Source organism: Mya arenaria, chromosome 5 (assembly GCF_026914265.1).
Source record: "Mya arenaria isolate MELC-2E11 chromosome 5, ASM2691426v1".
Classification (NCBI taxonomy): domain Eukaryota; kingdom Metazoa; phylum Mollusca; class Bivalvia; order Myida; family Myidae; genus Mya; species Mya arenaria.
The window spans coordinates 58,685,498-58,710,785 of NC_069126.1; the positions used below are offsets into that span (position 1 = coordinate 58,685,498).

At 34.7% G+C, this 25,288-nt stretch overlaps 1 protein-coding gene across 11 annotated transcripts in view; it reads left to right on the plus strand.

Annotated features, from left to right (window-relative positions):
* Positions 1 to 25,288, plus strand: part of LOC128234064 (integumentary mucin C.1-like) — a 122,969-nt gene that overhangs the window by 70,910 nt on the left and 26,771 nt on the right. For 4 of the 11 annotated variants that reach the window (XM_052948035.1, XM_052948034.1, XM_052948036.1 and 1 more), the window contains exon 5: positions 1,203 to 14,260. The exons of 2 other annotated variants lie outside the window; for them this stretch is intronic. In XM_052948035.1, the coding sequence (XP_052803995.1) occupies positions 1,203 to 2,074 (872 nt within the window). In that variant the 3' untranslated portion in view covers positions 2,075 to 14,260. Of the gene's footprint in view, positions 1 to 1,202; positions 14,261 to 21,043; positions 21,071 to 22,992; positions 23,017 to 25,288 lie in introns of those variants that run through there. 5 more of the 11 variants (XM_052948043.1, XM_052948038.1, XM_052948042.1 and 2 more) reach the window with 2 other exon arrangements.

Consider the following 25,288-nt stretch of genomic DNA (forward strand, 5'->3'; position numbering starts at 1 on the left):
AAGAGACCAAACTTGGTATATGTAAATAGTTTATAGAGACCTTTTATGGGAATGCATTTGGGGCCCCTAGGATCAAGGTCAAGGTTACTTTTAATAGAAAAAGTGTTGGTATTGAATAACTTAAGTTAGGGTCTACATAATTTTTATTGTGTCCAAACTTGGTATATAGGAAGAGTTTATAGAGACCGTTCCTGAGATTGTGTTTTGGGCCCCGAGAGTTATGGTCTAAGTCATGGTCACTGTTGCTAAAAATAGAAATATGGTTAGTACTGAAATGAATAACTCAAGTAAGGGTTGACATAGTGTGATCAAACTTGGTAAATAGGACAAGTTTATGCAGAGCTTTCATGGATTGCCTTTAGGCCCCCTTGGGTCAAGGTCACTGTTTACTTAAAATAGATTACTGTTACAGTTATGATTGACATACCGTGACCAAACTTGATATGTAGGAAGAGCTTATGGAGGACTTCCATGGGATTGTGTTTGGGGCCCTTAGGATCAAGGTCACTGTTAAAAAAAAAATAGAAGAAAAATTGGAAACTGAATCTCTTCTGTCAATCATTAAAAACCTGGTTTTGTCACATCGAATTGCTTTTGACGGGATATTACATTGTTATTGTATTCACTTCTAAGTCAAAGCGGCGTAGTTGAGCGCGCTGTCTTCCGAACTCTTGTTCATGTTCTAGTACATTGTGAGCAGCTTGGTACTATTTGATTATTCAAATTTGCTAATGGACAACTAATCACGTCTGTGAACCCTCAAACACGGCTCGAAAATACAGATGCCTAGTGCATCACTACAAACTATGCACAAGTGCCCTAGTCCAAAAATCATCCTGGAAATGGTGGTATTGACATAAAACAAAAATGGATTTTTTGACATGAAACATGCTGGCTCTAGGATTTAGTTATTTTGTTTGATAAAAATGATGTCAACATTGAAAAATGTATGCTCATCAAAAAAGGAAAAGAAGTTTTTGAAGATAGCAAAATAAATTTAGATGTTTGCAAAACTGTAGATTAGGATTTCTGAAAGGTTTATCTTCATGTCTCATCCTATTGAAATCACAAAGCAATATATCTTGATTTGGTTATCAAAAGTGTAATATTATAAATCAGTAATGGATAATCACACAGTTCGGTGATGAATCTTTGAAGAGTACCAGACAGCATTGTAAAAATGTTTTCCTGTTCATTGCCAGGTCAACCTACCACCACAACCACCACCTCAAGCACAACAACCACCACCACAACAACAACTACTACACCTTCTACCACCACGACTTCTACTACAACTACTTCACCTTCTACTACAACTACTTCGCCTTCTACTACAACGACTACATCTTCTACCACCATGTCTTCTACTACAACTACTTCGCCTTCCACTACAACTACTTCGCCTTCCACTACAGCTACTGCACCTTCCGCTACATCTACTGATGCCATTACCACTACCTTAATAGCTGAAACAACTGAAAGTGACACTAATACCGCTGCTGTTTCAAATGAAAGGACAGTCATTATTGTAGTGGCCTCAACAGTTGGTGGGGTGGTGTTGGTAGGTCTGGTGGTCTTCTTACTAGGTCTGTTTCTGTACAGAGCTAGGAGACATGGACATGGAAAACACAAGCATAATCACAAGAGAAACACCAGACGACAACAATCTGGTGGTGAATATATCTATAGTGGCCAAAACAATGGTCATAGTATGGCAATGCACCCCAGTATGGCCTCCTACATTGATACCAGGCATGGTTATCCTCACTCTATAAAGGATAACCCGGATAGGCACATTCGGGTAGACCATCACAAACAAGCCAATGGAAAACATGAAGGAAGTCAGATGAGGAACACAAACAATGTTAAATCAAGATACAGTGTCTATCCTGGGAATATGGTTCCTTCTCGAAGCACACAGAACTTCTTCCCCGATCATTTCCCCAGACAGGACGAATGGCAAAGGCCTGCAACAACGGGCAACATACACCCAGGCCATGTTAACCTTGCCCTTCAATCTGGTTACACTTATTATCAGCCTCGAGATTATTCAGATAACTGGAATATGTACTGATGTCAATGGATCAAAAGGCAGAGTTTGAGTTGACATTGACAAAGTATAGCTTTTAATAGATTTAGACGTGAGCCATGATGCAACAAATTTTAAAATTTTCTTGAAGCGATATTATGTACTTTTACTTATAAAGTTAAAAATAATGTACATATTTTCTGCATATCCTATTTTGATGATTTAAGAGTTGTGTCACTTTTCTAAACTTGCTGTGAACCATATCTTGTGTCCCTTGGATTTTTTTATGAATATTTACAGGAGCAAAATTTTAAAATTTTAATGCAACCTCACTGTAGGCTCATAATCATAATGATTTTATAACAGGAAACTTGTGTGTACAATAATTATAAATATCATGTAATTGGCAATAATTTACGCTTCGGCCACATCAAACTTAAACGGGTTTTTTGATAGATTAATACCCCACCTATATTTCCATGATTTCATTTTCTTTAAGTGACCACTCCTGTTTTCACCCATAAAATCAACAAATGACAAAACAGACCTTCATGCAAGCTATAACAGACAGACATGTTATTATATGTCTTACGACTCCCGAAAGCCTAAAACAGTTATATGTGAAATGTCAGTGCTCTGTTGGGTATTCTTAAATTTCCACTTAAAAGAAATAATAAAGTTATGAGTATTCATGACTATCTTCTAAATGATGATTAATTTAGGAAAGAAAAAATGTTTTGCCTCTACCCACTCCTGTTTTTAAAGGAAATGGAAATATTGTATGTTTAGTTTTATTTCTCAAGCTAGCATCAATTTTTATACCCCCCAAAACAAAGTTTGGGGGGGGTATACTGGAATCGGGTTGTCCGTCTGTCCGTCTGTCCGTCTGTCCGTCCGTTTTTTTTTTTGTCCGGGATTCATCTTTGTCGTTATTGAACAAATCTTTTTCAAACTTTCAGATATTAATGGCCATGATGTAAACTTGCGCCTCTGTGAAATTGGTACGGGTCACATGACCCTGACCAGAGTTATCTCCCCTTGATGTGTTAAAGTAGGCAAAATAAGCCCTGTCCGGGATTCATCTTTGTTATTATTTAACAAATCTTTATCAAACTTTCAGAAATTAATGGCCATGTTGTAAACTTTCGCCTCTGTGAATTTGGTACAGGTCACATGACCCTGACTGGAGTTATCTCCCCTTGATGTGTTAAAGTAGGCAAAATAAGCCCTGTCCGGGATTCATCTTTGTTATTATTCAACAAATCTTTATCAAACTTTCAGAAATTAATGGCCATGTTGTAAACTTTCGCCTCTGTGAATTTGGTACAGGTCACATGACCCTGACTGGAGTTATCTCCCCTTGTAGGCAAAATTAGCTTTGTCCGGCCTAACTCCAGGGCAAACAACCTAGACATGGAGGGGTGGGGGGTATTCGTTAGCCTATGGCTTACAGTTCTAGTTTAGGGTGAAATCCATAGAATAAATATTTGAATTGCTTCAGCCTTATTCTTGTGAGGTTTTAAATATTTGGCTGTCTTTTTAACTTAAAAAAAATTGCCTGTGCCCTATAGTAATCATCCTGTGTGTCCATTGGGGGGATTTTATACATTTGTTTACAGAAGCTTTACACTCTTTTATAACATAAATTTATACATAAGTATTGTCAGATTTATGGCCCATAGAAATTTGAAACATATCCAAATTCAGCAAATTAGTTTACTGTTCATCAGAACAAGAAATTGAATGAAACTTTAAAGCGACAGTCCGCAAATCGGGCAAATTAGCCATGAAAAAAAAATAAAATTCATCTATGTGTTGATAAGCATTCCTGACTGACGAATCCAAAAAAAATTTGGTTCAAATCGACCTAGAAATGAGTTTTTCGTGTCATTTTCAATATCTCTAATCTTAACTATCGGCCCCCGAGAGTTAACGGTTATATAAATAGAAAAAACAGTGGGATTCCAAAGTTCTTGCGCATGCGCAGGGCGATACTATTTCCCGGTCTCTCCTCGTAAAATCCGGTCTCATCCGGTCTCATAATTCCCGGTTCATAACTTATGGCCCCAGGCAACGGATTGTGTTGCTGATGTTTATAACACGATTTTGACAATCTTATTTGTTTTTATATGTAACAAAATGGTATAAAATATATAAACATTATGTCTTAATTTATGCAATTTGTTATAGGTATACACTATTTATGCAATTCGTGTTAAAGGTGTAGAGAAAGATGCGATGCAGTACAAATGCTCATGTTTTTTGCATAAAAGATTGAGGACGGCTAGAGTATGAAGTAACTTAGAATTGCACCTTTTAAATTATGTTATGTTATGTTATTGTTCTTCCTTTTATGTTTACCCCCCGACATAAAATTTTTTAAGCATAAATGATTACAATTGAAAAATTCCATGTTTGCATATCCGACTCATATCGATACGATACGAAATGTTTATTGCGTAGAACATTATACAATGTTCATCGCATGTAAACAAGTAAATCAATGAATGGAGAAAAAGTACATAAACACATTTTCTGGAGCTAAAAGTTGCAATGTTATAACATCCTATTATAGTAATTATGCGTGTGCTTAGACATTAAAGCTACTAGATGAAGAGTGTTTCTTTGAAGTTGCGCCATTCTGAAGTAATCAACACATTATGTCTCCATTTTTCGTTTATAATTTTGTGCTATTCGCTAATGCTAGGTTTATATTAGGCCACGATTACCACGATGTCCCCGATTCCAGAGCATCGTGGCGAACGTAACAGAGCGTGGAGTCGAATCGGGGTGATCGTGGGGGAGCGTAACGGAACGTGGTTGAATCGGGGACATCTTGGGCAACATACTTACAACATACAAGAATCTTTATTTAAAGTCGTCATGATCGGTGGAACTACGATGCTCCTAATTTATAAAAAGTAACAAATCTCAGCTTATAAAAGTTCCACGACTTCTATAACAACCAAATGTACATGCCTGTGGTGTCTTTGCAACTGCTAATGCTGTGGATTTTTGTTTTAAGAATGGCTATGTAAATACAAACGTCAATTTCGTTGTATGTGAAATGAGGGAACATCTAGTCAGCTGTCTAGAAAATAAAAAAAAAATCCGTTTTATAGAGAAAATGAAAAGTCGCGATCCCTATAAATTTCAAATTAAAAACATTCTGTTCATGTGAAATGCCAGAATTCGTCGATAATTTAGTTATTTGCGAAAATAGAACATGCAGGAAAAGATTCCACATGAAATGCGTCGGCATAAAAATTAAAATTAGACGATCAGTTGGCAGAAATACATAAGGCAACTGGTCGTGGAAGTGCATCTGCTGCAACAAAATCAATAGTTAAACAAAAGAAGGATAATAGAATTCCTGAAGTACTGAGATAACTTACAAATTTGATTTACATGTAGTCAAGCATTGTTATTTTTTGTATTACTATTATCAATAGTATACTTATAACTGAATTTAATATGAAAAAAACACACACTCAATGTGTTTGTTATTCATGACATTAATTTTAGTACATGTGCATATTTCGTGTTTATATCTTTGTCTTAATTTATTATATGTTTTATTGATATAAAATTTGAAATAAATAGTGACATAATTATCATCAAATATCTAATGTTTTAATCAACTGTAATCTTTTGTAATCCTATTACCCCCCGCGGTAATTAACACCTTTTTGATCACGCCCGATAGCTACTATAAAACAGAGACCGGAGGAGACCGGGACCGGATGAGACCGGGACCGGGAAATAGTATCGCCCCCAAGAGTAGTCGGAAAAACCGTAGACCTACTTTCTCTTTTGCCGTCTAAAAATAGCAACTTTCGGCAATTTTCAATTTGTTAAATCTAAGTTATTAAAGCGATTTTTTTAAAAATAATTGCGGTTCAGTCGGTCTGAAACAATGTGGAACTTATTAAAAACTTTTGAAATACGGTTACTTTTGCGGACTGTCGCTTTAAGCACCAATATATGATTATGGCAATTTTAACTTCATTTCCAAATTGCATCCCTTGATTAGAAAAAAACTATATGCTAAAGAACCATATATTGAAAAAAGTTGATGTAAATTGAATTATCTTTATATATTTTTGACCTAATTACATTTCAAGATGCCTAGCTCTGTGGCCCAATTTTCTCCCTTGACATTTTTTTTTCTCCCTTGACATTTTTTATGGAAGAATTGAATGTAATTCTAACTTTTAACATGCCTTGAAAATGATCCCCCTGTCCACAATGTTATATAAGGTTGTTATTTTGATCATGATTGTTTTAGATCCATGTGCCATATTATTGTTATATTATATACAGTATTATATGAACATTTTTAAAACCATAATTGAATATGCAAATACATGTAGTAAGTCTAGCCCTATATTCACCTTGATTGGTATTGGACATAATTATGTAATGAAAGTGTATAATTATAATATAAAGTATTGTAATATTATTTAAGAAATATAACACACCACTGAGGGTCATATGACATTATAAGGATCGGCCAGTCAGCCACCGAAAGTGTATATGGACCGAGGCGTAAGCCGAGGTCCATTCACCTTCGGGGGGCTGACTGACCGGTCCTTATAATACCATATGGCCCGAAGTGGTGTGTTATATTTCTTATATTATACCGAACATTTTCATTACAATTCAATATTTTTAAAGCGATTTATATGTGTTTTATTGAACAAAGCTTATAATGTTTACTTGCGACAATTTCTTGCTGTTTTGAAAATAGCAAGCCCTACTTACCAATTGTATGACGTCAGCGGTCCATATTACATTTTTGGCGAGGTCCGGACCGGCCAAAAATATAAAATGGACCTCTGAGGTCATTAAACTGGATTTTCATCAAAACACGGTGATATACGGACCAATCGAGTTTATATATAAAAAGAAGGGACAAATTTATGTGAGGTATAATATTTGTGTATATTTAGCATGTCTGTCAGTGATAAGATTTTTGTTTAGGTTACTAACTTACCAAACATTTGTGTAAGACAGCTGTCCTCCTTATGTTGTGGTAAATTTATAATTTAGCCATTTAAAGAGATTACAAGAAAGACCAATTTTCTCCCTTGACATTTTTTATGGAAGAATTGAATGTAATTCTAACTTTTAACATGCCTTGAAAATGATCCCCCTGTCCACAATGTTATATAAGGTTGTTATTTTGATCATAATAATTTTAGATACATTTTTACAACTATAATACTGTATATAATATAACAATAATATTATATACAGTATTATAGTTGTAAAAATCTAAATTCAATGTAGTGCTTTTAAACAAATATTTAATATACATAAATGTTCATATTTAAAACCATAATTGAACATGCAAATGGTCCTATATTCACCTTAATTGGTATTGGACATAATTATGTAGTAAAAGTGTATAATTATAATATAAAATATTGTAAGTGTTATGTATTATTTGTGTATATTTAGCATGTCTGTCAGTGATAAGATTTTTGTTGAGGTTACTAACTTACCAAACATTTGTGTAAGACTATCCTCCTTATGTTCGTTGTGGCAGAGATTTAAAGAGATTATTGTAATTTGTCAGATTCTTGGACTTGAACATAATGCTTTACTAAGGCCAGAAAAGAATAGATTTATTTTTCAAATGCAAGTGTTTGAAATTTTGTTTTGGAGGGTAGTGATAGAAATGTATGTTGAAAACAATAATTGCTGTAGTATTTGAATATCTTACTGTGAATGAATGCCTTAGACCTGCTGTCCACTATGCCCCCCAAACTTTTTTAGAAAGCAGAATTTGCAAAATCAGGATGTTTCACCATGTCTTTGCAATGTTCTTAAGCCTTACCTTGTCATTCCCTTACACTTCTGGAAACTTGGCACTTCTGGCCATATCATGATTGAAAATACTGTTTTATTTTGGACGGCTTCGGGATCTTCAACACACGTTGCATGACTTGTAACTCGGCATCTTAGGAAAGCCTTAATTATTTGAGGCTTCTTTATCTTTTCACATGTTATTCTAACTTAGTTTTCATTGAAGTCAAAGAAATGTTGAGGGTAAACTCGTCATTATGCATATGAAATAAGAAATTCTACCGCTTTTGAACCCGATCTACCACTTTTAGACCTAAATCTACCTCTCTGTCATTGCCAAAGGTTCCCATGTCTGCTTAATCACCACGTGTTTGCCGGCGAGGTTGTATTTTGCAGTTACTTCTTACCTGAGGCACCTGGAGTATGGGAATAGCCAGAACCTCATCCTTACACTCCTGAAGCAGAGCACTACACACTTCTGGGACCACATGGCATACACTTTCGGCAGCAACACAAAAGTCATACACTTCAGTTTTCCCGAAATTGTAAAAAATCTGCCTGTCCACTAGACAGGTGATGTTGGAAGTTTAAGCCTCTTTGAAAAAATATTTGCCTGTCCCCACAAACATATCATTAAATAGTATACAAAAAATGTTAGAATGAATACCAACTGGTTTTAATGCTTTACTGATTTAATTCACAAAAACAACCGTATATAAACACTTTACGGACATGTTGTTCAGTAAAAGTAAACACACTTGGTCTCTCAAAAAATATTTTAACATTGCCCTATTTAGGTGTTTTCCGGCAATTCCACCAACTGCACCCATTTTGTCACCGAGGCCGAAGCATATTGAGTGCTGACGATTTTGATTCATTTTGAACTCCTCAGCCATTTTTATCGAAAACAACCTAGGATGTTTTTGGAAGGTTCACAATGTCAGAAATTGGTACACTTTAACTACGCTGCAACTAGATTGCATTGTAATTTCAATTTACCGTATTATATCATATATAGGACGCTAGCATAGATTAGGACGCAGGCAAAAAAATAGTTGAATAAATGGGTAAAAACCCTTAATATATAAGATAGGACGCAGCGGAAAAATGTCAAAATCGGAGCCGAAAAATTGAGGTTGGTAAAGTATTTATAACATATATTGAAGTATAAAAAAGAAATGGATATAAGGCATATTTTGATAACTGTCTGGTGTATTTCTATAATTATCATCGTATTTCGGTAATTTAACATTTCGGTAATTTAGTGTACACAACAATGATATAAGTCTTGACATTTTGAGAACATTCACGCATATTATAAGACTTATACAAATGCTGTAATAGTCCCGACTCGCCTTCTAACTGACAGTCAACCGTTGCAAAAGTTCCGACATGCCTTCTGAATGACAGTCAACCGTTGCAACCGTTGCAAAACTGTGTATTGTCAAAACTGATGATTGATTTGATAAGGCTTGTCGCTGTGCGGAATAAAGCATGTGAGGCATAATTAATGCGTGTCGGTAATTATCCTTGCCAGCGGAAGGCACAACGGGTTAAGTGCGAACAAACAACCATACGGAATTACCATCGTAATTGTTCGTTCTATTGATGTTTTTTTCTAATGACAGACAGCGGGTGTTTTTCACACCTTCGCACATTTGAAAAGATTTGATAGTGACAATAATGCTACTTTGCGTTATGCACATTCCTTTATTAATTTTTTAAAACAGTAACATGCAACAAAATGTTTTGTAAAATATCGAAACATTAAAATAATAAACAACGATTAATTGATATTGACCTCCTTTCCCGATTTTCCATTGCCGTTATAACTCAATCCAGTTAAATGCCGACTCACATCGTGTTTTTGTGAGTAGCGTCCGTTTTGTAAAAATGTAAACACTCATGTTTGTTTTCAATTAATTTCTCAACAAATCATTTTAAAGTAAACATTCAATATATTTCTGCGTGTGTTAACTTACGTGATTTTACCTATGTCAGTTGTTCTCTTCGGTGACGCAGTACAGATACTTACATACATGCCATATCCCCGGGAGGGGGATAAAATCCCCCGGAATATTGACCCATCCCCCGGTCTCCCGGAGGGGGATGAAAATCCCCCGGAATTAAAGTGTTTAAAATTACGCAAATTTATCACAGGGTTTAATTATATATGCCTGTTTACAGTTATAATGCCCTTCCTGTCCTGAAGGTTAATTGGATTATCAACTGATGGTGTGTTTTAACAACACCTATTGGGTGACACTTAATAAATCAGCAGGGCACATTTCATGCATTGTTTTGATTGAAACTGACAGAATTTGCGTAAGAAATGTCAATTAGACTGGTCAGATAAAAGGTCGATTTTCATTGGTTAAAACTATGATTTTTATCCAATCAGAGAGGATGTAACAAATTAAAGCGTTCTTCATAACATGTGTCATTGTCATCAAAAGAATTAATAATTTAAAGGTGACTGTAAATTATTCAGTAAAGAAAAGGATTAAAATAACTAATAGACAATGCTGTTCTTTGTTATGCCTCACTAATATGTTTACATACGTGACATTGACCTTCATCGCAAATATCGGAAAATAACAGAACTTCCAGAAGAGAAACTGAAAGTAGACAATTCGGATGAAATGACTTTTATTTATTTATTATGGTGATGTTTTTTTTTGTTTTGTTTTTTTTATGAATGCCAAAAGAAGATATGTTTATGAACTTAATAAATTATGCATTTGCTTTTTATCAGAAGCAAACAATTCTGACTATTTGGGAATTGAAATGAAAAATATTGATAATTCATTCCATTCTCTCTATTAGTCTGAAAGTCATCATTTATGATCATAGGCTGCAGATTTTGTATCCAATTTTAGAGGAAGGTAAGCACATTAAATTGTCTCTGAAACATTTTTCTGTGAAGTATTCTATTTTGCAAGTGAGTGATTTTATTATGCAATATGGTTGTGTCTTATAAAAATATAGATGAAGTGCTGGAAAAAGGGGTAATTAAACAAGGTGAATTGGCATGTGTGTCATGCCCGTAATGCTACATGGCGATGATGAAAATCCCCTGGTATGTGACCAAAATCCCCTTAAATTGTGGACATAATCCCCTCGGGAGCCTTTCAAAATTATGGCAATTTGTTGTTTTTTCGTACGCGTCTTAAAATACTTCAAAATTTTGCCAAATTAGATCTGCTAAAAAATCCCCCTGAATACTACCAAAATCCCCCTGAATTTTCAGACTTTTGAACAAATCCCCTTGAATGGTCTCCAGAAAATATGGCATGTATGTACTTACTATTACCGCGTTCTTTCCCAGTCCGATATTTTTGACCTGAGATGGACATGGAAAAAAACAGATGAAATTCTAATAGCATGGAAAGGACGCAGGCAATTTTTAAGACAATAATTGGGGGTAAAAAAGTGCGTCCTATGCATGATATAATACGGTAACAGTTAAACTAAATGACTTAATTCTTGGGAATCTTAATTATGTTAGCAATAATACACTTCACTGGCAATCAATTCAAACTAAGATCAACAAATACAAGCTAAAACACTATATCTGATTAATAATATAATTCAAAATTTTACGAACTACTACTATTGATGCACTGGCATACATCCGAGGTTGTTTTCGAGAAAAATGGCCAAGGGGCTCAAAATGGATTATGATAGTATGATAGTGTCTTGTTGCAAACCAATAACCAATCAAAACAGGCGTAATATAATGCTGTTATGGGTGCATCGTTATTACTTGTTTATCTCTGGCAATCGGCTTCATGATTCCATATCAGAAAAAGCCGACTTTTAGCAATGTTATGTGACGTCAAATATCAACATGGGATCGACTAACTACCGCCAAGGCAAATAATCAGCAAAATTTTTTACAGACATTTCCCTTTAAGGTACCTTTTCACTATTTAGTCTTCTCAAAATATGTTGGTCATTTGGATCGTCATTTACGATTAAACAGCCTGACCCGTACAAATTTGCCAGTCATGTCCGGCGGACCGGCACATTTTGGGAAGACTTGACACTTACTAGGAGTATGTGAGCTCAGATGCTATTTTACTGTCCATAGTGAAGCCTCATGTTGTCTGTGAGTTGGGGAAGGACCCACAATCAATAGCATCTACTTCTTCTTTGTCTCAAATACAATGCCAAGGCAAGCATGGCATACATTTTAGCTTGGATTTGAAACCAAAGTGCAAGGTGAAGGTCTCTAGCATCCATGATGTTCCACTAGCAACTAGTCACAAAACAGCCCTTCGGCATAGATTATATACCCGTGTCTCAAATCAGCAACATTTCAGCATTTTATCACCAACAATTCAGCATCTCTTTGGCATGTTCTGCAACGTTACCTCAACCTTTCCGCATGATCAGGAAACGTTCAGAACCCTATTCCAGAACTGTATGCATTCTGCCCTGTCACATTAGGCTTCTTCAGATACGTTTCGGCATTCATTTCCCACTCCACAAATACAGGCCAAACGAGCATGATGGCGAAGCTTTGGCTATTAATTGATTAACTGGAAAAGGTTCCTAAAACTAACAAACTTGTATCAGAAACCCTTCCTCAGGCATCAGGGCTGTAGTGGACGGCAGCTTTTAATATTCTGTAACAATATTAATTGACCATGAGTGCAATGCTCTTTTCTTTGAAACTTTTTCATGATATTACTCTTGGTATTAAAAAAGTCTTTTGTATGCATTGTAAAAGATTGAATATTATGAAAACTTAGAGATTACAGCTTTTGCTGCTTTATTACAAGTAAAATTGTATAGATTCTTTATACACGTTATGTGAATATGTTATTATTTCTACTTGATATTTTACTCACACCAGTTTGAATTTTCATAATAGTCAATATTCATAACAATTCACAGAAATTAATCAGAATTAGTGCCAATCCATCAGTCATGTATTGTTAATAAAATTGTTTGACTCAACCAAAAGCAAATATACAATTTCGTGTTCTTTCTTAGAGTATTCAAACCAAAAAATTGAGTTTCTACCAACTAAATATTTCATGAATATTATAAGTTACGGGGTTAGTAGGTGACCCGATATAGGATATACCGGGCAAAGGAAACCGAATATGTTTTCCTGCACCCTGTATCCCATATCAGGTCACCTACTGACACCGTAACGTATATATCACGTTGATAACCTGTTTAAATGTTTCATGTATTCATCAGAATCAGAAAATAGATGCCATTTTGGTACAATTTAAATGTGGTGACCCAATTTTGAATATATGGGGTCACCACGTGACCAGTCCTGGACCAATGGCGTTGCGTCATTTATGTTGTAGGGTTGATATAATGTCATACTGCATCAGTTATTTTTTCTCCACCATCTTTTCAGAAGGGGGTCAGGGCCTTTATGTGGGGAAAATTGTGGTGTTTTGATTCAATTGGGAATTCCCATTTTTCCTTGAAATAGAGGATGGAAAAGGTTAGTAAATTCAATCTGAAACACAAATTTAAAACAAGAGACAGACTGACACTGAATCATGCATTTGACAATAAAGCCTTTAGTGTTTTATACTGTTTGTTAAATGAACCACCTAGAACCAAACATTCATAGGCAGAGGAAATAAGAACAAAATTCCAACATAAATTTTTGGTTTTATTTATATTTGTATATCTTGTCTGTATAGTAAAGTTTAATTGATAGTGTAAACATTCCACCATTTCAATAAGATAACGATAAAAATAGATACACTGCATTTTAAAAAAAAAAAATTTAATGAATATTAACATTCATATTGCAGCTTCAACAAAATAATTTCGGTTACATTTGGATCATCCTTCATATCTGTGTTCAAATGTTTTCTTGCTTCATATTCATGTTACACAAATGAAAACATTTAATGAAGAACGCAATTAGTATCAGTCCGTTGGAAATATTATAGTTGTTACTTTTGATCTCATTCGGGACACAGCTGTGTGATGCATATATATGTGACATCATTGGTTAATGATAAAAGTGTATTAAAAGCTAATCAGAGCAAAAAAAAATGAAACAATTTTTTCTGCTATTGGCCAAAAAAAATCACTGAATGTAACCAACCTTTTTGATTAAGAATATGTTGCATGAATAGCTGAGGAAATAAAAAGTCTACGAATTTAAAAAAAACAACAAATAATCTGAAAAATGTGATTTTTGGAACATTGATTGCTATTAGATGTGAGAAACACCCAACTGTACATTGTTGATTTTGTATTTAAGACTAAAATAAAACGGTGTTGTTCATTTAACAATATTATTGTATTTGTTTTGTACTGAATTAATACTCACAAGTGAATCTGTTTATATTTTTGTATTGCTTTATCTCAGCTTCAATTTATCCAGTGTTTTTTGTATTTACTATAGACCAATAAATGTATCATTATATCATATACTTCTTATTTCCTTTCTAAGTTGACAGTCATATCAAGTTAGATGGTAAAATAATCTTTACCTTCTTTAGATGTTGAGCTATTTTCATAGCTTTGTTGTTAGCATTAATTGTGGACCGGATACTCTAGAACAACCACTCTCACTCACACTCCAGCCACATTCACCTAAGTGACACTCAAGTGATCATTTGGGTGGGACAAGGGGATTGACACTCAAGTAATCTGTTCACATGCCTTGCTAACACTCCTCTTCATCAAGTGACCAATATAGTGTAATAAATACATGTATGTATTTATGATCATATCAGATTATCTCTTTTAATAATGGGGGTGATTACAATATACAATGTAAACCACAGGGGCAGGGTGCGTTGTTTTGACACACCCCTTTGACCACACCCCTCCCTAACCATTTTTTAAAAAACTTCCCAGACTTACCAATAATAATACGGGAACTGTTTCTAATGATAACCTACAATTTTTTTTATTTTTTTGGAATTTTAATTTTATTAACTTTGTAATAAAGAAAAATAGAATAAAAAATCACCCTGCCCCGTTGATGTAAACATATGTTTATTCGAGATTTGTTTACCTCATGCATTGTTAGAAATGGTGACAATCTAGGAGTGTTAGAAAATGATGCATGTTTTTGTTGTTGTTGTTTTCATTGTTGCTTTGTATGTAGCCATTTTCCATCGTACCATGTGATTTAAATGTATTTACACATAGTCTTGCTTTTGTAGTCTGCATAAAGTGGATCTTAGCGTTTGAAAATAAAAGTTGGAAGTTGAAAACACTTAATAAATCAATGTACCTATAATTGCAGCCAGGGAGGAATTGTAACGACCCAGTTTGCTTGGCATTCAAGCTAGATCAGCATGAATCAAAACAAATATGGTGCATAGTTTTGAAAAAAATTTTTATTGAAGTGTACGTTATTCAAGGACTTCAATGGATTATCCCTGTCTCTTTAATATTGCATGAAAACAAGGATTTCTCTTATTTGTTTCAAATCTGATATATTCCTTCTTTCTACTTGTCATGTACATTTAACAGTCAAACTCATTCAATTCATATTCACAACCAATCGTTGAGTTCAAGTGGCCTCACAAAATTAATGTCAAACTCACTCAAAACACTCAAGTCTCACTCACACCTATGAACACGGATATATCTTTCACTTGAAAATATCTGATCTGTTATGTGATTACAGAGGATTAACTCTTTGAGTGTGAGTGAGAGTGGTTGTTCTGAACTCATTTTCTTGCAAAAGCTTATAATAGCCTTTAAGTCATAATTAAGATGTCTGTTAAGAAATGTCTTTCAGTGTAAATTAAGTTGTCAAACCGAATATTTACTTCGACACCAATTTTGTTTTGGTTTATGTTCAAAGGCTGTCATACATGTATACTAAATGAATTAAAAAGTAAAAAACAAAACAAGAAATGAATAAGTATTAAAGTTTATTTTTACAAAAAAAAAACATTTTCTAAATCAGCAACATTGAAATATTGACAGTGCATATTATGGCATTAGTCAGATTTAAGATTCACAAAATCAAGGATTGATAATTGGCGCATCGTCTCGCGAAACTGTTGTATCATAATAATGGCGTGACAGCATACAGAGTGTCTGAAGATCACGGTCAGCATCACAATGAACTTCTTGTCATTAACTTCTCATAGATGTATCTTCTTGAATGCCCTTATCAACTGATAGTGATGATTTTTCACACCGTATCAAATTTTCTTTCAACTGTCATTGCAATTGACAACTTGTGAAATTTTCACACCTATCAATTGTTTGTTTATTTTGGAACATATGCTCAGGGGATAATCTGTGAAATTATGACCTTGAGGGAATCATAAGGTTTTGTGCATGATTTGTGTATTTGGGACTGGTTATGGTGCTCGGATTCTCTACTTATTTAGGTTTCATTGCAGCGTCAGTATAATTTATATGAAAATGCAAGGAAAAATGTTCGGGACTATTAACCTTCGACCTTGATGGAACGCCTGTTCCCGAACGACAGCCTGTTCGAACGACCGCAGTTTTACTGTATATACAACTAACAACTTTGGTATATTATATATATATATTGTCATTTCAGTTCCATCTACTACTACATCTACTACAAGCACAACTAACATGCTACCTGATACTAACACAACACATCCCAGCACTTCTAGCATGACTAATGGTACATCCACATCCACCACATCTAAAAGGCCTATCACGGATCATGGTTTGCCTGATTGGGCAATAGGTGTCATTGCTGGAGGAGCTTTTCTGGCCATTGTTATCATCACTATCGTTGCTAAAAAGCTAAACTTATGCTGTTTCAAAAAGAAGGATGTTGAGGAGAATCAAACAGGAGGGAAAGAACAGTCAGCAAACAATATTGAACAGCCAGTAGGGTTGCATCTGAAAACTAGGGTGTAACTGGGAAAGTTTTGCCTCATACACTTATATCTTTAGTTTAAGTCAGAGAATGGAGATAGGTACCATGATAAGCTATAGGGATTGTTATGTATGTCATCAATTATCTACATTGTTCATAGAAAACAGTTCTTTTTCTGAACCTGAAGGACAGTTTGAGCCAAACTTCTCAGGAACAATTCCTGAATGATATGAACTAACTAAACACTATGCACTCCCTTTCACTAAAACAACAAATAAAAAAAACATATGACATCCTTCAGAATATTGAAAATTAGATCAATTTTGACTAATCCTTTGGTTGTTTTGTTGTATTCATTTCTGATTTCAAATCATGGCTCCAAGGATTCAGAAACAAATGTTCCATGGTTTAAATATGAGAGGCTTTTCAATTTTGGGCAGTAAGCCTGACATTTGTAACTTTTATAAATCTGTGAAAATTTTAGACTATAATTTCTATTAACAGAACAGACTTTAATAAATGGTCAAGGAAAAACTCAAGATTGAGACTGGTAAAATATGAATGTAAAAATCAGGTTGTGTATTTTATGATACATTATATATGCATATAAAATGTGTAAGCAGAATTGCAATGAGTATTTTTAGTATAACCATCTGTTAGGCAGCTATTCCATGTGTCCAACAATCACAATCATTAGCATTCAGGCATCCAAATATGTCAGTCTTCCTGAAATTATAAAAAAGTGTAATTGAACTAGACCGAATAAAAAAAAATAGCCATTCATGTGAGCATTAAAATCTTCATTATGTTAGCCTTCTTTAAATTGCAAAATATCTCCCAGGCTATGTTGCCTTAACTTTTTTTAGTAAGTTCTGGAATCATTGCATCTATTTTCATGAAGATATTGAATTGTTCCATCTCTTTTCTTGAAGACGTCAATTTGTTTGCTTTGTTTTCATTAAGACATGGACTTGTTCCCTCTATTTTCATGAAGATATGAAATAGTTCCCTCTGTTCATGAAGATATTTTCCCTCTGTTTTAATGCAGACATGCACTTGTTCCCTCTGTTTTCATGAAGACAGGGAATTGTTACCTCTGTTTTCATGAAGACATGGAAGTGTTCCCTCTGTTTTCATGAAGATATATATGGAATTGTTCCCTCTGTTTTCATGAAGATATGGAAATGTTCCCTCTGTTTTTATGAATGTATGGAATTGTTTTTATGATGACATCAGATTGTTTGCTTTGTTTTCATGGAGACATGGAATTGTTCCCTCTGTCTTCATAAAGGCGTCAGATTGTTTACTTTTTTCTTGAAGGGAATTATAGAGATGACATTGAATTGTAGCACTTTTTATGATAGAGACTACAAGTATCTTCCATGGTCGAGAGTGTAAGATAGGTTAATTCCGACCCGAGCGTAGGGTGTTTTGCGAAAACAAGGTTTACTGAGTTTCCGCAAAATACCCTGCGCGAGGGTCGGGATGAACCTGTCTTACATGAGCAGCTATGGTAGATGCTTTTTCTCCGACCTCAGTTAAACAAAATTAAGTAAAAATGTATTTTTTGCTGGAACTCTTTTGTGCTTAGTGAAAATAATTGCATATGGATATGCGATAGCATGTGGTTGTCATGGATATGCGCGCAATGATCCAGTTAATGTTAATAGTCAAATCGGTCTTTTTAAATAGTTCTAAGGAGAATGAAGCATTATTTCTATAATGGTGCTTGAAAACTGTTTTATGGTGACATTTGAAGCGAGAAATAATTAATTAGCGTTCTAAATATTACCATAAGACAAGATTTCCTTGATGCTACTGACAACAGTCTTCAACAAGGGAGGTAATTACAATGTTGTGACCATTAAAAAGGAGTTCCATACGGGCATTTTATCTTCGCCCGTGGGCAAGATAAAAATATCTAGCATGGTTAAATTATTGGATCTACTTATCTGAGGTGGGAGAAAAAGACATCCAGAATTTGCTATCCTGGAGACATGGAATAGCAGTCTTAAAATTTACTTTGTCTATTCATGTGTTTACTAACATTATTTCATCAAGTTTTTGTATATCGATTTGAGTACTAATTTATAATAAAACAACAACTTTTACAAGTGTGTGATCCCTCAATTATGTTTATGATAAGAAATTGAAAATCTTTGGTTTTCGTTTAGTAGTATCATGATTCTTACAAAATATTGTCGATGTTGTTGCGAAATAATAACAAAGTTGTAGCAAATAATGGTCATGTTGTTGTTGCGAAACAATATCATGGTTAAATTAAATAATGGTCATGTTGTTGTATTGTATTAACATAAAATTGCTCTTTACTGAACTCCAATTGAAAATCATAAGCTTAGATCTTTATTTAGTAAGATGCATAAAATGTCCTCTGTGGAATTTGAGACAATATCTGGAGGTTGATTGGTCCCCCACAGCTCCCTTTGAATTGTTCAAAAGTACTGATATTATATTTAAGGCATATTTATATACTATAATGCACAAAACATTATATGGTGTTTGGACCTTGCTTGGAATTATGCCAGTCAGCAGTGTTCCAATCTAACACTGCTTTAAACACACCTCATGTTTACTGTTTCTACTGGAAATTAGCTTCAAGATCTTCTTGCCATGAATCATGAGGCTATAAGATATCAACTATTTGGTACAAATCATGGAATATTATAGTTATGTCTCCCCCTCTCTGGGGGAGACATATTGTTTTTGCCCTGTCCGTCAGTCCGGTAGTCCGATAGTCCGGTAGTCCGTCAGTCCGTCAGTCCGTCCGTACGTCACACTTCGTTTCCGATCGATAACTGGAAAACCGCATGACCTAGGATCACCAAACTTGGTAGGGAGGTTGGTCATGAGGTGTAGAAGATCCCTATTGTTTTTGGGGTCACTAGGTCAAAGGTCAAGGTCGCGGCGACCCCCAATGTAAAAAACATTTCCGCTCAATATCTTGACAATGGTTTGACCTAGGTTCACCAAACTTGGTAGGGAGGTTGGTCATGAGGTGTAGAAGATCACTATTGTTTTTGGGGTCACTAGGTCAAAGGTCAAGGTCGCGGCGACCCCCAATGTAAAAAACATTTCCGCTCAATATCTTGAGAATGGTTTGACCTAGGTTCACCAAACTTGGTAGGGAGGTTGGTCGTGAGGTGTAGAGGATCCCTATTGTTTTTGGGGTCACTAGGTCAAAGGTCAAGGTCGCGGCGACCCCCAATGTAAAAAACATTTCCGCTCAATATCTTGAGAATGGTTTGACCTAGGTTCACCAAACTTGGTAGGGAGGTTGGTCGTGAGGTGTAGAGGATCCCTATTGTTTTTGGGGTCACTAGGTCAAAGGTCAAGGTCGCGGCGACCCCCAATGTAAAAAACATTTCCGCTCAATATCTTGAGAATGGTTTGACCTAGGTTCACCAAACTTGGTAGGGAGGTTGGTCGTGAGGTGTAGAGGATCCCTATTGTTTTTGGGGTCACTAGGTCAAAGGTCAAGGTCGCGGCGACCCCCAATATAAAAAACATTTCTGCTCAAAATCTTGAGAACGGTTTGACCTAGGTTCACCAAACTTGGTAGGGAGGTTGGTCATGAGGTGTAGAAGATCCCTATTGTTTTTGGGGTCACTAGGTCAAAGGTCAAGGTCGCGGCGACCCCCAATGTAAAAAACATTTCCGCTCAATATCTTGAGAATGGTTTGACCTAGGTTCACCAAACTTGGTAGGGAGGTTGATCATGAGGTTTAGAAAACTCCTATGTTTTGGGGGGTCACAAGGTCAAAGGTCAACGTCGCTGTGACCTCTAATGTAAAAAAATATTTCCGTGCAATATCAGGAGAATGCTTTGATCTAGGTTCACCAAACTTTGAAGTGAGGTTGGTCATGATGTCTAGTTGATTTTGCAATCAGTTGGTCAAAGGTCAAGGTCACTGACATTGAGGTGAAGAACCGGTTTCTGCTCAATAACTCAAGAACGTTTACACCCAGGAACTTCATACTTGGTATGCCAGTTAGTCATGACTAGTTGATGGCCCCTATTGATTTTGGGATCCATCATTGATTATTTCTCACCTACGACCACACAATGGGGGAGACATGCGCTTTTTCGAAAAAGCAATCTCTAGTTCTATTACTGGTTTCGTATTGTTATAATTACATTTGTATATTTGGAGACAACATTAAAATATAGGCCTTTATGCAACAGTAAATAATAGACTAGTGCTTATAAATTTCATACGGTATTCCAAATTCTGGAGTATTAATTAAGTTTTCTATATGAAAAAATCAGTTGCTTAACTTATAAGTGGTAAGTAATACTATTTGAGATGGCTCATTTTATGACTTGTGGAATTATTCACAAAAATATGAATTTTATTCTGTAGTAACAACAACAACAACTCCACATCCAGGTAAATATTTATACACTGTATATTATTGCACAGTTACTTGAAGGAAATAAACACCTGCTTTGGTGTCATATGACTTGGAAATTGTTTTAAGTGACACTTAACCTAAAAATATTTATTTTTTCTTCAGATTTAACAATAAATTAACTGTGTAGGAAAATTATACGCGTATAAGACAAAAACAAATGAGTATTAAAAATGTGCCAAGAATATTACCTGAAAGAGAAGAAAGAACAAGACCTGCAGAATTCATGCAAATAACATTAAAAAAATACAGGTCATATGACATCAACGCCGGAGTTCATTCCCTTCCAGTTACTGTGGTATAAAAAGGAAAAATTCTCCCTGCGTCTCATATTGATACATATGCTCACACTTTTGCTATGAGTCTATGCATTTCTTTTGCTGAATGGTATCAACAAACATGTGACTCATTCTGCAGCCAAGTAGGTGCCTAAATGTTTATGCCCCCAATGCCTCAGGGACTAGTCTTAGGTGATATGAACATATTATTGTATATTCATGTGTAATTAAAAGCAATTAAGGTAGCAGCCAAACAACTAAAGTTGTAAAACATAAAATGTGCTTATAGGAAAAAAACTGTATTATAAAGCTAATTATGCTTATATAACTTGTTACACAGCAACCGTGTAATTGTATATAGTAACCTTACACTGACATATGAAACAGTTTGTGTTGTATATCAAAATATAATGCATGTCATAAGCCCAGTAGCCAACATTCAATGAAGAGCCAGTATGTACATTATGTCCTGAGAGTGACAGTCTGGCTTTCTTTTATGACTAAAAAATATCAACTGTAACTTTTAACATTACAGGATTCAGTTTTGTTACTAATGATAATTTTGATCCTTCTACAAAAGTTCACCAGAAATATATTAAAACTTGTATACAAGTGCTTGTATCAACTAGTTTATCCTGGGTGGATGTTTTTAGACCTGTTATAGTAAATGAACAAATGCTTGCTCCTTGACAACTATTACTATAAATATTGTTGTTTTACCTAATTTGCTTTGCATGTACCCTACATAACTTGCATGTATATTTTTGTCTGCCAGATAGTTTACCTTTTTCAGGAAAACATGTAGCTTGTTCTTATGCCCACTGCAATCCAGTCCCTCTATTATCACCTGAGAAAACCACATTACATATCAGTTTTATGTGGTTATAATGCTTATGTTTAATGTTTCTTTTTCTACCAACTTAGTCCTGTGACCAAAGAAATAATATGTAAGCTTTTTGGTACATAACATGGATTACTATTTACTTAAGTAAAGACTATTTTGTCAATGCACATGATTTGATGAAGTTGTCTATGTTTCTTAGATAGCTCTGCTCTCTGTTTAAGGGCAAGGTAACTATGATTGATAGTTAAGGGTGCCATTTTCTGGGGAAGAGTGCCTCTTATGCCCCCTGCAAACCAATCCCTCTATTATCACCAGGAAACAACAATGTCATGACATATTAGTTTTATGTTGTTAAAATGCTTATGTTTAAATTAATGTTTCTTTTGGAAACAACTTCAGTCCTAAAAATCTGGCCTGTGTGACCAGAGATAATGTAGGAACTTTTCAAAAGATTTGTTTCAAAACATGGACTGCTTTGGTGCTCTACCAACATAAATATTACTTTGGTTCCTGTTTGTATATTTTGAGAGAGCAGCTGGTACTTTATGCAGCAGTTACTGATCTGAGTACAGTAATATTAAATGACATTAAATGCTGTACATAATTATTTGTTTCATTTTAATGTATTCCATGTTTGTTTCATTTAGTGAGTTTGCCATGTAAAATACAACTGTTTAGCTAATAAGAGGTAGGAATTACTATTAAGACCTAAGGTAAAAATGTTTTGTTTTATGATTTAGTGAAATAGTTCATTGTGATTTACATTTCAATCATACAGAAAATACTACATGTAATAGTACAGGTAATTATATCCCCACTGTATAGCATAGTATAAATGAAGCTATCCCTCTGTTCAGTACAATAAATGCTCACACTTTTACTCACAGTGCGTATCCATATCAGTACCTCCTTTGCGAAATCTTTTGCACCTGAAATACCTCCTTTCATCAGTAGAATGAACATTAACTGGATTGTTGTCCATCGTCGATTTGTTTTCAGCAGAGAATGACCGGTGCAAGTGCAAAAAGGGTACCGTTTTAGTAGATTTCGCAAAGAGGGTACCGATATGGATATGCACCGTGTTACTACTACTTGCTAGATAGAGATGGGATCAATCATATGTAACTCAGACTAAATAAAAATATCAAGTGTATTTATTTACTCTATGGGTAACAATTTCAAAGAAAAGTAATAGCCAAATGTTTGAAAGTTAGAATAATTAATGAATTATTTTTTATTGTCTAAAATGGCCTTTTAATATACCGGGTAATTATCCCTTTGATATATACCACCGGAACCATTTTAGTATTATACATACATCAGACTTAAAGTATAGGCTTATGAAATAGTATTTTTATTTTTTTTTTAATAAAAAGCAACATAATGCATATTTAAATATATACAAATTTGAAGATTAACAATATCAGAAAAAGAGAGTATTTTTTTGTGTATTTTCTTCCCTCTTGCTTTGCAATTAAAATCTATCACTTTACAAAAATAAGATAGAAAAGAGGCTTTAGAAAAGAGCATCTTCTCTTAGAAAGGATGAACCTTATCATGAACCTACATGCTATATTTATATAAAGGCTGCACTAAGATACATGAACCCTGTACTTGGCAATTATCATATGTGTACATCTATTTTATACAGTGAAACACCGCTATTCCAAACACCGTTTATCCGAAATTATCGCTATTTCGAAATTATTTTTCGGTCCTTATTTTACTCCTTTGTTTAACAAAATTTTTAATCTTTAGTCCGAAATTGCTAGTCCGAAATTATCGCAGAATTAAAAGTTCCCATCCCGATTTGGTATTTCACACCTATTTATCAATTCTTATTTATCAATTCTTATTTCGAACTGGATCATGTCATAGTTTTTCACACCATACTTCGAATGCATTTGGGCATCGGATTGAGGTGACAATGGAGCACAATTAGCGCTTGTTAAAGAATGACATTGAGAACGCGTATGTTACTAACATCGATGTCAGAAAATGAGCGTTTCATTTGGGTGATGTAGTGTGTATATAATTGCTGATTAACACAACCTGAATATCATTCGAAAATGTCTATATCACGAGATTTGATTGGCGCATTGCTCACTCGACCCACTTCCGAAAAATCCATACTATGTTCTGAATGCACACATCTGCTGTCATTTTGTTTTAAATGTTTTATGTTGTTTTAATAAAGAAGTATAATAATGAATTATTTGTCATTTATTAAACAATAAATCAACAAATATTTTGTAAACGAAAGATCACTCAAACCAAACCCGAATGTATAGTATTTGTAACCAACATTGCAATCTTCAAGACTTAGTATTTCACGTCATCTATAATTCGCGAACGCTGTCATTTTCTGAAAATTGTTAATCCGAAATATCGTTATTCCGAAATAATTTTTTGGGTCCCAACGATTTCGGATTAACGGTGTTCAACTGTATAATGTTCCCTGTTGCTAAAATACCTATACCCAGGTTGTCATTGGACAAACTTCACTATTTTATATAATGTTCCCTGTTGCTATAATACCTATACCCAGGTTGTCATTGGACAAACTTCACTATTTTATATAATGTTCCCTGTTGCTAAAATACCTATACCCAGGTTGTCATTGGACAAACTTCACTATTTTATATAATGTTCCCTGTTGCTAGAATACCTATACCCAGGTTGTCATTGGACAAACTTCACTATTTTATATAATGTTCCCTGTTGCTAAAATACCTATACCCAGGTTGTCATTGGACAAACTTCACTATTTTATATAATGTTCCCTGTTGCTAGAATACCTATACCCAGGTTGTCATTGGACAAACTTCACTATTTTATATAATGTTCCCTGTTGCTAAAAAAACCTATACCCAGGTTGTCATTGGACAAACTTCACTATTTTATATAATGTTCCCTGTTGCTAGAATACCTATACCCAGGTTGTCATTGGACAAACTTCACTATTTTATATAATGTTCCCTGTTGCTATAATACCTATACCCAGGTTGTCATTGGACAAACTTCACTATTTTATATAATGTTCCCTGTTGCTAGAATACCTATACCCAGGTTGT